This window comes from Castor canadensis, chromosome 2 (assembly GCF_047511655.1).
Source record: "Castor canadensis chromosome 2, mCasCan1.hap1v2, whole genome shotgun sequence".
Classification (NCBI taxonomy): domain Eukaryota; kingdom Metazoa; phylum Chordata; class Mammalia; order Rodentia; family Castoridae; genus Castor; species Castor canadensis.
In genome coordinates this window covers 54,397,620-54,411,850 of record NC_133387.1, presented here as the reverse complement: position 1 = coordinate 54,411,850, position 14,231 = coordinate 54,397,620, and the positions used below count along the sequence as shown (strand labels likewise).

General features: G+C 34.9%; 1 protein-coding gene and 1 non-coding gene across 14 annotated transcripts in view; one reads left to right on the top strand and one right to left on the bottom strand.

Annotated features, from left to right (window-relative positions):
• Adam22 (ADAM metallopeptidase domain 22) overlaps window positions 1-14,231 on the top strand; it is a 217,409-nt gene that overhangs the window by 151,357 nt on the left and 51,821 nt on the right. For all 13 annotated transcript variants that reach the window (XM_074064821.1, XM_074064820.1, XM_074064818.1 and 10 more), the window contains exons 12-17: window positions 896-980; window positions 1,882-1,972; window positions 3,222-3,273; window positions 8,423-8,522; window positions 10,023-10,094; window positions 10,309-10,401. In XM_074064821.1, the coding sequence (XP_073920922.1) occupies window positions 896-980; window positions 1,882-1,972; window positions 3,222-3,273; window positions 8,423-8,522; window positions 10,023-10,094; window positions 10,309-10,401 (493 nt within the window). The remainder of the gene's footprint in view (window positions 1-895; window positions 981-1,881; window positions 1,973-3,221; window positions 3,274-8,422; window positions 8,523-10,022; window positions 10,095-10,308; window positions 10,402-14,231) is intronic.
• LOC141420985 (U6 spliceosomal RNA) lies at window positions 4,837-4,944 on the bottom strand. The gene has a single exon (XR_012445693.1). It is a non-coding gene; the product is annotated as a U6 spliceosomal RNA (small nuclear RNA).

The following is a 14,231-nucleotide window of genomic DNA, read 5'->3' as shown; positions in this document are numbered from 1 at the left end:
TATTAAACCCAAATAATAATATACTGACATAATACTTTCATGTAATTCATATTCAAATTCCACTAATTGTTTTAATGTCATTTTATAGTTTATTTTTTCTCATTCAGCAGCCAGTACCACACATTGTATTTAATCATGTCTCTTTAGTCTCCTTTATTTTTTTATTATCATATTATTGTACTGGGGGGGTTACATTTTGACAGTTACAAAAGTTCTTACAGTGTATCATATTGTAAGAATTCACCCTCTTCATCATTCTTCATCCTTTCCTCCCCTGTTCCTGGAATATTTTCAATGGGTCTCATTTTTCCATTTACACAATACGTAATATTTCCACACCCTCACCCTCCTACACTCGCCTTTAGTCTCCTTTAAACTGAACGGTCTTCTCAGCCTCTGTCTATTTTGAGCTTAATACTTTTAAAGACTATAGATGGGTTATTTTATATACTACCCCTCATCATACGAATGTCTAATGTTTTCTCATGAGATTTAAAGTTAAATGTTTTTTAAAAAAAATTTTTTTTTGGTGATACTGGAGTTTGAACTCAGAGCCTCATGCTTTCTAGGCAGGCGCTCTACTACTTGAGCCACTCCACCAGCCCATATGTTTTTGACAGATTTTGTATCATCAGAATGTACCATATTGATAATTCTTTTTTGATAGATATATTGGAATTTAAGATATTTATTGGTCACGTAAGGAAACATCACTCAGAAACCTTTTTCTCTGATTTTATTGTAAACAATTCTCACAATACTCCCTTACCTTGGGAATATATAGCCATGGAAATCTTGTATGCATTGAGAAAATAAATATGGGGAATTAACAATGAGAAGTGCTCAGATGTTTGAACTGTAAGCAGTAAGTGTTTTTCATTTCCTTTTCCAAAAGGGGAAGTCAATTTGAGAGTAGCCGGAGCGGGGCAGCTTATATTGGTGGGATTTGCTCGTTGCTGAGAGGAGGAGGCGTGAATGAAGTAGGTGTGAACATCTGTACAATACAAAGTGGTATGATGGCTGAAAATGTTCTCCTAATATTTAAAAAATAACTTCTCAATAGTACACAAACTCCAGGTGTTAGACTGTTTTATTAGCAACCAATTATAGATGACAAAAGGAGAGACTAGGGAAATAATGGAAGATAATGCCTGATAGTTCTGCTCATGCTCTACTTAGAATAACATCCAAATTAAATAATTTACGTATTATCTATAAAGAATCTTTACCTTAACCTTCAGTCTTTACCTTGACCTTAAAGTCATTTATGACTTTGAATGATTTTCCAGAGTTGAGTAGTTCCCTGAAACATTGGGTTGCCACCTAACAACCCAGTTGGATATTTTTTCCTTTCTTAAGTATTAGACAAATTTTGAAGGAAAAATAACAAGTTATATAATAGAAAAATACTTGAAACCTTGGAAGGCTACATATTGAAAGAAAATCCTCAGTTCTTCAGTTCCATATAGGGGAAATTTCATGAGTGCATATGGACATAGGAAGGAAAACAAGTTCTGAATAGTTTTCACACATTTATTTTTATGTTGTATTATTCAAAAGACTGACTTAATCAAATATAAGTGTGAAGTGTTTCAATCATGTTATAGGGTGAATTTTAGACTCATACTGAGATATAAGTATCCAAACTAAAAAACTCATGATTACCTGGCTTTTAGTCTTTTCTATAAGACCTACTCAAACACAGGTTTATTTCTTGCTACTTCTTTCCAAATGTGCTCTCAGCACTAACTACAAGGCCTCTGCTAAAGAAAATACTTAGAAATTACTTGTTTTCAATTATATTGTGACATCTTCTATGGTCCATCTTAATGAAAAACAGTTTTCACTTACATATATTCTATTTCTGTTTTTGTTTTTCAGTTTGGGAAAACTGATTTAATGGCAGTTACACTTGCCCAGTCATTAGCTCATAATATTGGTATTATCTCAGACAAAAGAAAGTTAGCAAGTGGTAAGTTTTAGTACATGTGTGGTTTATTTGCATTTAAAATAGACTATCTGTTAAATATTTTGTAGAATGAAATTCTTTGGTTCAGTTGTGTGATTAAAAGAGTATGTATGATAGTATAAGATAACCCACCATACAAAATGTTGCTTTCAAAAGTAATACAAGGGAATGTTTACATTATAGATGAAAATTTCTCCATGTATAACAAACACGGCCATGTGATAGTAAATACATAACTGAATTTAACCTAAGAAGGGGTAAAATATGTTCATTTTGGTAATTTGAAGTAATCTCATAGAGAATCCTAGGTGTTTAGGTTTCAGATACAGTGTTTTATTATGGTTTATTAAAAACGTCTCTAAATATGGCCACAGAGGTAGAACTTCCCTGTGAGGATCAGTAGTAGTAAAATATGGACCTAGTAAAATATATTAGGTTTAGCATCTGTAAAGAGTATCTTTTCCCAAGTAGGTAAAGTTACTTCACTACAAATAGTTTAATACTATATATTTAGAGTAACAATTTGATTATAACTATATTTATCTTATTATTTTAGTAACAGCTATTATAAGTATGGTTCTTTATAGTATAAACTACTACCATTTAGAGAGTATCCATTATTTCCTAAATGGTTGAATTCCCTAATACCTATATCTATATACTCCTTTAATTCTCAAGATAGTCCCACAAGATACCCATTTTTGACCCTACTTTACAGATGAAGTGACTATATCTTAAAAGGACAATGTCTACAGGGTTACACATCTATTAAGCAGCAAACGGAGGTTTTGCACTCAGGTGTTCCTGATTTTGAGGCCTTTCTGCTTCACCAGTGTACCATACTGCCTTCTACTAGAAGCCTTGGTGCAGAAGCTTTCAAAATTGAGCAAGAAATTGTAATAATAATTCCCCAATGTCTCTGAAACGGGATCCTATCGTGGTACCATAAAGTTCTTCACTATTTCATTGGTATTTGATTGTTTGGCTTTCATTTAAACCATTTTAAGTGCATGGTTAAAAATCATGGCCATCTGTTAAACTGTCAGAAGTCTCTTTTAAGTAAAAATTAGATAAGTGTATTTTCGTTGTTATACATTGCATAAAAAAACTTCAAGTGTAATCAAAATTAGAAAGCAGGTATTGCTTTTTAAAAAGTATCCAAAAAGAAAGTGAAGATGATTAAAAAAAAAAAACTACTCAAAAGCAGCTCTGTTCAGTTTATAAAAAGGCATATGTGCTCCTTCTCTGGTAGGTGAGTGTAAATGTGAAGACACATGGTCCGGATGCATTATGGGAGACACTGGGTGAGCCACTTTTACTTGAAAATAACTCACATTACCTGCTGTGCTATTGTTTTCTTAGGAATATGACCCTCACTAACTTAGTGCATGGAACCTCACCACGGGCATTTATGGAAAAAATCAGAAGTAAATGTTCTTAATGACTGTGTATATAAAATGTTTTCACTAAACAGTCTCTTATTTAAGTAAAGAGTTGATGCCAGTGGAATCAGCAGACCTCAGAATCTTTTTTGCCTTGAACCTAGGCTAAGAAACCTAATGAGAAAGAACTTTGTTCTTGATAGCTTACAGATTCCTTACCAATTCCCTTTCCTTTTGTCTCCTTTAATTCTAATTAAATGGGTTATAAGTGGTGGTGTGCTGGTAAGTTGATACTCAGAGCACAACCAAGAGACAGCCTGGATCTGTAACTTTCTTGGGGTTCCCACATGTTTGTGCTCCTTCTGTTACTGTGGCCACATAATGTGGTGTAACAGAACAATGGGTTGGGAAGAGAAGTGTACAGTCTGCTCTCAAACAGGAATTCATTTTTACACTGTCCTGTCTTCACACACTATCAGACTTCAATTCTTCTCTTTTATTTTTTCTAAATAAATTTTATAACCATTACTTCTATTCCAGGCTCATCACTATTGCCCTTTTCAAACTTTGATAGTCTTGTGCTATTATTTGTTTAAGGCAGCTTTCAGGAGCTATCCCTGATCTCCACTTCCATCATCTATAGAGAATAAAACAGTGAACACGTGTAGCTGCCAATTAAAAAAAAAAGGTATAACACCGCCTATGTGGTCAAATCCCCCTTGAGTTCTCCCTTATTGATCTCTAGCCAAGGTAGCCACCATCTTGAATTATGTTCATATTAGTCACAGAACCTTCTTGAAACTTTTACTCTCTCTCTTTCTCTCTCTCTCTGTGTGTGTGTGTGTGTGTAAAATATAACATTGCTTTGAAATTTTCAATTTACATGAGAGCTGTCATACTGTGACTTGCTTTTCTGATCAGCATTATGTTTATAAGAGTAATCCATGCTGCAACATATAGCTTTTATTCACTAAATACCGTTATTGTACTCAGAACTTTTGTGAGTCTCCACTACGTAAAGAAAAAGATTCCAATTTCTTATTCCAGTTTTTAGATGTCTGTAGGCTTTCTTTATCTTCATTTATAATCTTATTTTCCCCTATTATTCTGATCTGTTTGCTGACCATAATTGTACATGGGTTTCCAGCTTTTTGATTTGCTAACCATAATCCTACATGGATTTTTAGCTTCTTAAAATTTGATTATCATAATTGTACATGAACTTCCAACTTCTTTTGATTTACTGAATATGTTCTCTTCGTCTGGAATGCCTTTCCTCTTTTCTCTATTTAACCACATTTCTAGCTATCAGAGGTTTTTTATTATTTTAAACTTTGCATTATAATTTAATTCTGTACATACTTGTACTTCCTCTTACCTTTCAATTATACATTTTAAGGGATGACATTTTATAGTTATTTCATACTTCACACCATAATACTTTATGTAGACTTGGTTTTCAACAAATATTTGTTTTGCTTTTTTTAAAATATGGAACGCTTCACAAATTTGCATGTCATCCTTGCTCAGGGGCCATGCTAATCTTCTCTGTATCATTCCAATTTTTAGTATATGTGCTGCCGAAGCAAGCATTTAACAAATATTTGTTGATTGAACTTTAATTTTAGAATATGCATGACAAGGAAAATAAGGGATAGAGGAAATATATAGGCAGATACATTTTAAAATATTTTTCAAAATTTCTTTGGATATTTTGCTTAGTAATAAGAAGTGATGCAGTTGTAATTTTCCAATAGTTAATAAATTTTATTCAAGAGGTTCTTGTCCCTTAAAAGTTATAATATGTAGCTTAACATACTTGATTGTTTTGGTCAGTTATTAAAGTTTTATAGACAATATGCGTAGTACTAAGCATAATTTGTAGCAAAATCATATCAGATATTTATAGCTCTTTTCACTGGACCTTTTCTTACATTGAATACATGCAAGCAGGGGAGAAGCCTTTTATCTGAGAAATTATCTAATGTGACTCTATAATTTTATCTTTGCTGAATATCATCTAATATTATGAATTATAGGCATTTGTCCCCTGTGTACATTCCTTCCCATTTTTGCTTTCTGAAGTTCCTCTACGCTGCTAAATATTGAAACCATGGTTTAGGTGAATACTGCCAGTATTTAAAGTATTTAAAGGTATAAAAACTAAAATTTTAAGGATGCATTGAATACAATAGTTATGTTACCCTGCAAAACAGAAGTTTGGGGTTACGAAACTCTGAAGTTGGTACAAGAAGGAGCAGGAAACATTCTGGAAGTAATAGGTATAGGCAAGGACTTCCTCAATTGAATCCCAGCAGCCCAGCAACTAAGAGAAAGAATGGACAAATGGGACTTCATAAAATTCAAAAGCTTCTGCACAACAAAAGAAATGGTCTCTAAACTGAAGAGACCACCCACAGAGTGTCTCAACAAGTGTTGAGACTCAACAAGTGTTGGCGAGGATGTGGGGAGTATTTGAGGAACCCTCATATACTGCTGGTGGGAATGCAAGCTGGTGCAACCACTCTGGCAAAAAATTTAGAGGCTTCTTAAAAATCTAATCATAGATCTGCCATATGATCCAGTAATCCCACTCCTGGGGATACCCAAAGGAATGCAACACAGGTACTCCAAAGGCATCTGTACACCCATGTTTATTGCAGTGCTATTCACAATAACCAAGTTATGAAAACAACCAAGATGGCCCACTACTGACGAATGGATCAAGAAAATTTATTTATACACAATGGAATTTTTCTCAGCCATGAAGAATGAAATCTTATTATTTGCAAATAAATGGATGGAACTGCTCAGAACATCATCCTGAGCAAGGTTAGCCAGCTTAGAAGACCAAAAGTCATACGTTCTCCCTCATATGCGGACTTTAGATCTAGTGCAAATACAGCAAAGTTGTTGGACTTGGGTCACTTGCCAAGGGAAGAACACATACGGGAGGTGTGGGGATAGTCAGTAAACCCAAAACATGAAAGCGTTTGGTGTCCCCACTCCAGAGGAACTAATATAGAAACCTTAAAGTGACTGAGGTCAACATGAGAAGGGGATCAGGAACCAGTGTAAGGATCAGTTAGAGATGAATCAACTTGGGTTGTAACACAGTTGTACATGGAAACAATGCTAGGAATCTCTGTATACCTACCCTTAACTCAACTAGCAAAAACACTTTGTCTTTCTTATTATGCTTATGTCTTCTCTTCAACAAAATTAGAGATAAGGGCAGAACAGGTTCTGCCTGGAAGCGAGGGGAGGAGGGGGGGGAAGGATGGTGGTGCAGGGCAGGGGGCAGAGATGACCCAAACAATGTATGCACATGTGAGCAAAAGAATAATTTAAAAAAAAAGAAGTTTGGGGTCTGCAGCAGGGGGAGATATCATATATCTGCCTTGAAAATTTGAAGGGCTATATTATGGCAGAGGATAAGGTCTGTTTGATATAGCTAAGAACACAGAACAGTATGTGGAAGTTATGGGAATTCTGATGTAGATAAATGAAGATAAGAATGATCCACAGACTTCAACTGTCCCTGTGTAAAAAGAGCTTCCCTGAGGAGGAGTGAGTTTCCAATGTCTGCCAAGTAATGGTGAGCAGACTGAGCTCCCATTGTATAGTGGGCAGGAGGCTAGACTAGGCAGTGATTCCTGCAGGTACCTTTGCAGAGCAGAGATAAAAATAGACTTTGGCTTCAAAGTGTCCTACACTAACAGTTAGTGAACTTTTACTGTGGCAGTGGGGAATCCACCTCAGGTTTTAACCAGTAGAATAAAGAGGGAACTGAAAGAGAGCCATCTTTGTATTGGATAATCTGGAAGAGATATGTAGGATGGATTAGAGGGAGAAGGTGATAAAAACATCAGCCAGGGGTCAGGCATTGAAAAGAAAAAAGGAAGGTATAATTCAAATTAAGAATAAGGTTTACGTCTTGTTAGGAAAAAGGAGTGAAGGAAATAAAATCACATCCTTATTTGGAGAGTCACATGAAACACTTCAAAATGACTTTTGAGTAAATAATCATTATAAATTCCATGAATTGATTTATGAAACATTAACCACTATGCTAGAAAGAAGTAGGTATATAAAGGGACACAGTCCTTACAGTCTACTGGGAGAGACATAAAAACTATTCATTATGCTGGGCATTATATTAACTGTTAACAGTTCTCTTACTGTTGAACATTTGTGCCTTTCCATGTTTGTTACTACTAATTATGCTATCAGAAATGTCTTTGTTCATGTATCTTTGTTCATGTAGCTTAATTATTTCTTTTAAAAATTCTTAAAGTAGAATTATTACCTCTAAGTGTGTGTTCATTTTGAAGATTTTTAATGCATATTGCCAAATTGTTCTCTAACCAAAAGTTAGAGTAACCCTTTATTACTTTTTTCAGTATATATTTTCTTTTGAAACAATTTTAAACTGAATAAAAAGTTACAAGAATAGTAACAAATATACTTTTGGTCCCCTGAATTATAAATTGCTAGTTTGATGCCCTACCACTCTTAAACACCTCAGGGTACATTTCCTACAAATAAGAACATCCTCCTTCATGACTACAATGGACAGTAGAACCATGTAATTCTCAGCCTTTTTTCAAAATGGGACCATGTTTCAGTGATGTCGTTTGTAACTAAAGGTTCAGAATGAACCTTTCATGACTTTCATGACCTGGCACATTATAAATTATAGGCCAATATTTTGTAGAATTCTCTGTAGTTCTGGTTGTAGCCCAGTTTTAACATTTAGGACTCATTATGAAATAAAATTTTTGTAACTCTCTTTGATTTAATTATAGGTACTGCATGTATGTGTTTCTGTATATGTGTATGTAAACAGTGAAGAGCCTGTAGTCACCAATAATCATTAAATGAAGCATTTATAAACATGCTAATTGAATAAAACTCTCATAGGTTGAATACCAATATTATACATAAGTGGAATTTATGCTTTCAATTTAAATACAAATATAGAATTGTAACAATGTTCAATTTTGAGACTAATATATAAGCAAGGGAAAGTAACATTGCACTCAGGTACTGATTTTCTGCTCTCCTACAGCTATTATCTCCCAAAAAAGTTCACCCAGTGTAATATTGAAGAGTATCATGACTTCCTGAATAGTGGAGGTGGTGCCTGCCTGTTCAACAAACCTTCTAAGGTAATAAATGTGGTCAAGAGTTTTAATTACTAATCTTTCTACAGTGCTATAAACAAAAAAAAATTCCATGATTGGGTCTATGAAAGAGAACTTTTCAATATGGCCTATATGTACATAGTCTATGTATGCTAAATGTCTACATTTTCAAAGCCAGCTTATTTATGGACATTTTTTCAGTTATTTTGATGGTAATAGAAAGCAGACAGAAATGAATGGGTTTTTTTGTTGTCAATAATGTTTTGCTTTATCTTGTTTTGTTTTTCCCTTCTAGTTAGGAATATATGTGTGTCTACTAACAGGTGTGCATGCATTTTCATTCTGTAATCTGAAGACTGATTAACTTTTTAATGAATAGTAGGCATCTATTTAATAGCAATTATTTACTATTTACTAATTTGCCTACTATTATAAGACAAATTATATTCAAAAGACAACAAAGTTGGCAGAGAGTTCAAGAAATAACGCAGACTTTAAAATGTACTCTTGGACAGAACAAAAATTGCTTCAGAATCTGGGGCAAGTTATCATTGATGTTATTGCTATTCTGCAAAGCTGTGTTCATAATTCTATATTTTATATTAGGTAGGTCAGTAAATATATTAATTTTTGTAATGGGTTTCTCTACAAAATAACCTGGTTTAAGAAGATATGGTTAATCAAGTGCTCTTCACAGATCATTAAACTTGATCCTCACAACAACTTTGGACAACTAATTAATTAGGTGAATAAATTGTTATTATTCCTGTTTAAAACAGCAAAGTCTTTGAGATTTGAATTGGTTGTGCCAAGATTTCATTTTATTTTATTTTGGTGCTAAGCATGTACTTACTGCTGAGCTACAGTGTAGCTCCGTGTCAAGATTTTAATCCAGGCATTTGACTCTAAATCTCTTGCTTTATGACTGAAGTGTAATTTCATGAGCCAAACAGACTTGGTTTTGGTGAGTGGTTATATTATTTTTTTATTTTGGTGATATTTACCAGACCCTACTTGGCATGTAAGTTAAATATGTAAATTTATGTAATACAATATATGAGTATTGAGGATGAAATGGAAAGAGAAGTGGATACTTCCAAAGTTTCAGGTTCTAAAATCATGCTTTCTAGGTTAAGGTAAGTAAAAAGTAGTTTGGAGGGACGCCTGATACATAGATGCAGCATGTAGGAGGCTGTGGATGTAGGTCAGTGGTAGAGGAAACCCAGTGTGTGCAAGGTCCTGGGTTTAATCTCGGACAGGACAAAACAAATAAGTGAACAAATAAGCAAAAAAACCTGACTAAAACAAATGCTAATTTGCTTTGGATAAGGGAGTGGTTCAGGAGGTAAGAATGCCTGACTAGCAAGGGTGAGGCCTTGAATTCAAACCCTAGGGCCACCAAAAAAAATAAAATAAAACAAAATAAAAGTTTTGTGTTAGCCTAGGTGCGGCATGTAGTTTCTTCAAAGTCTTTGCTGTTGATTTTTCTAAATTTTAGATCCTTTTTTGGTTTTCCTTCCATAGCTTCTCGACCCTCCTGAGTGTGGCAATGGTTTCATTGAAACTGGAGAGGAATGTGACTGTGGGACCCCGGCAGTAAGTCTCTGGTCATTTTGAAGATGATTTTTTTGGTAATCTAGTTAATTCCAGGTCCACACACTGAGATACACAGAGCAAGTGTTATACTTGGAAATTTTATAGCCTTTGTGGGCAAAAGATTATTAGTATGAGTTGATATATTTAGTTTTAGAAAGTACTTTCACAACAATGACACCATTTTCCGATGTTTTGCAATGCTTTTTTTCCTTAGGAATGTGTTCTTGAAGGAGCAGAGTGTTGTAAGAAATGCACCTTGACCCAGGATTCCCAATGCAGTGATGGTCTTTGTTGTAAAAAGTGCAAGGTAAATAAATTCTGACTACTGACCAAAGGATAGATAGAAGGACATATGGGATTAAATTGTTACCTTTTTGTTGTGGTGCTGGGGATCAAGCCCAGAACCTTGCAAATAGTAAGCAAGTGCTTTACCACTGAGCTACATACACTCCCAGCCCTACATGTGATTAAATTGTTAAGGTGAGGGAAATTTGATCTAATAATATTATCTAACATATAGTAAATGACTACATTCCAGGTGTTTAAAAGATCCTCAGATAATCTTGTGAGGTGTATTTACTATTATTATTCCCCACCCAATAGTAGTTTTTGCCAAAGGTCTTACACCAAGTAAGTCAGAAAATCTGGCCTGAATCCTGTTAATCCTCAGAGGCTCTCTTCTCCATACCGTGTCCCTGAAGAACAGGCTAAGGGAAGCCAAGTGTTACTAATCTTGGAATATTCTTTAAAAAGCAAGGCAGATATTCAATATATTCTTCTTTTTTTCTTGCTTATCTTGGTGTATTTATTGCATTAGCTGTTGAGAGAGTAAACAGAATGCTTTAGACATGATAATGCCTCACATGTTTTATTGGCCTGAAAGTTGAAAATATCTTTGCACACTTTAGCTTATTTTTATCTTCCCAACAGCCATCCTCAGACCTATCTCCAAATGCTGAAACCTTTACATGAATACAAACATCTATTTGGGGGTTTGCATTTCACAAAGAAATCAAATTCTTTTTCTCTCTTCTCACACAATGTCAGATATAATTTTCCCATTATTTCTGAGGTGTCATATCTGTCTGTCATCAGTGTATATACTGTATGGAGCAGAGCCAGGCATTTAGACAGTAATTGGTATAGGTTCTCAATAGAAATTTGTTGAATGGGTAAATAAATGTACACAGCACTATGATTGTTTTTTGATTGAATGACTTTAATGCATTAAAGGAGGGTGGAATATAAAATTATCATAATAAGTATCTACTTATTGTAGATAAGATTGTGCTAAGCACTTTTAATTTATGTCATCTTATATCTGCCTTTCTCAATCCCGGAATTATTGACATTCTTGCTGGATAATTCTTTGTAGTGAGAGTTTGTCTTATACATTGTAGGATGTTTAGCAGCATCCCCGGGTTCTACCCATTAGATGGTCAAAGCAAACCTCCAGTGGTGGTAACCAAAAAATGTCTCCAGATATTGCCAAATGTCCCCATGGGGACAAAAATCACCTCCAGTTGAGACCATTGTCTTAGATAATGCTGAGAAATACACTTTTGGGAGAGGTATTATTACCTATTCCAATTTTACAATTGAGTGATCCCAGTCCTAAGGAAGTTGAAAAACTTGCAGAGACTCACTCAGCTAGGAAGCAATAGATGTGCAGCTACATCCCAGATCTGTTGGCAGCAATTTCTGTTGTTCCCACTTTACTACTATGTCTTCTGTCAGCTTTTTAAGACAAGCAAGGCACTGGCAGACATCTCTGAAAGTACTCTGTAAAAAAAGAAGATTAAACCAAATGTGAAATGGGCTACCACAACTGCTTGTCTCTGTCATCTCTTCTAGCTGCCAATATAGGAGATTCCAACACATTTGTCTTAATCTTGAATGTTTTAAGTTTTCCCATCTGTAAAATGCATGCAATTACAACTTTTTGTCTTACGGAACTAGGCCCTTTGTGATATAATAATTACAAAGAAAATGTACAAAATAACAAAAATTAAGATATATAAAATAAAAATGATGTGGTTTACTGTCCCACAAAATAAGTCAGCAGCCAGCTATAATTATTTTTTGCTACTTTTTGTACTCTATACCCCTACCCTGAATTCCTAGGGGCACCAGAGGCAGGGTAGTGAATGGAAGAGGAAGAATAAAAGATTAAGATAAGAAATTGTGTATATCTCTACTTTTCTACATATATTTATAATAATGTAACTATAAGCTAAGGGCTAGCACATATTTTCTATCAAGGGTTAGATAGTAAATAGTTTAGTCTTTGTAGATCATAAAGTATCTATCTCAGTTACTCAGCTCTGTTTTTAAAGCAGCAAGATGTTTGCTCAAATTCTGGCTCTGGCTACCTACCCCTCAATTCTCTGAGCTATCATTTTTGTATAGGGAAATTAAGATATTACTACCAAATTCATAGGGCTTTAGGGTGAATTTAATGAGACAATCAATCAATAACCAGTATATCAGATATGAAAAAATGTTCAACAAACTGTCCATTTTGTTTTATTATTATTTAATTTTAATTTTGCACCTTTAGGACAGCCCATGATCTTCCACTACACAGACAGAAATAATTATAGAATGGAAAAATAGAGATGGAACAAATTATTAAAAAATCTGTTTAACATTACTAAATTCATATTTTAGTGACTTCACAGTCATTCTCAGTGGGAGGGGAAAAGGCATAAAGAAAGGGTGAATATGCAGTAATGTTGTTGGACTAGGGTCACACATTAAGAGGAGAGCACATACGGGAGGAATTGGGATAGGTAGGAAACCCAAAACTTGAAAGTGTTTGATGTCCCAACTGCAGAGGAACTAACACAGTAACCTTAAAATGACAGAGGTCAATATGGGAAGGTGACCGGGAAGTAGTGAAGAGGTCAGGTAGAGATGAATCAATTCAGGTTGTAATACACTTGTGCATGGAAGCAATGCTAGGAATCTGTCTGCATAGCTATCCTTATCTCAACTAGCAAAAACGCTTTGTCTTTCTTATTATTGCTTATGTCTTCTCTTCAACAAAATTGGAGAAAAGGGCAGAACAGGTTCTGCCTGGAAGCGAGGGGTGGCGGGGAGAGGGAGGAGGTGGGAGGCACAGGAGAGAAATGGCCCCAACAATGTATGCACATATGAATAAATGAATGAAGAAAAAAAAGTCACACACACACACACAAAAGAAAGGGTGAATATGGTGTAAGTACTATATTCACATAAGAAGGGGGAAGGATGATAAAAGAGAAAGATGGAGGGGGTGAATCTAAGATATACTGTAAGCACTTTTGTTAATGTCACATTGTACCCCCATTACAAATATGATATGCTAATAAATAAAAAAACTACAGAAACAAATGTTTCTGTGTTCCAGTAAAACTTTATGAAGATAGGCAGCTAGCCAATTTGGCCCCTAGGGCATAATTTTTGTGCCTCAGTATTGCTGTATAATATTGCTGTACAATGTAGCCTGCTTATTTGTTTGTTATTTTCTTCTTCCTATTGTAAAATCAGTTCTAGAAGGACAAGGATTTGGGTCAATTTATTTACTGCTGTATCCCAGCACTTAGAACAAGTCTTCCCTTACTGAGCTTTCTTTCTAAAGTTTCCTGGAAATTCTTGAGCACTCCTTTAGCCTCTACCTCAAATTTGTTCATATTTCTGCTTTAGATATTCTAAAATGTAGCTTGTCCCAATTTCAAGAGAACCAGACATGTGAAATTAAATTTTTATTTCCATATTTTTATGGCTCATAGCTAGGATTATAGGTGTGACCCTCTGGCACCCACTCGGGATTCTTATATTTTGTTCTCCATTGAATCTCCAATAGCTAGAACAGTTCCTGGCATATCTAAGTGCTTAGTAAATACTTGATGAATGAACAAATGAACATAAATTTTGTTTGGCTCTGCTAAAAAGTCACTTTTACAATTCTTATAGAGTTGACAGTGGGCTGTGCATAGTGTGGGAGCAGCAGAAGACTGAAGTACCTGAAAGATTCTGAGTGGATAGAGAAGATGCAGGTCATACAGAAGTGTGGGGGGTGGGTAATATGTTCCAGTCCCAAATGTCAACGTTTTGAAGAGGGAAAAGGAGAGAGATGGAAGAAGTATGATAATT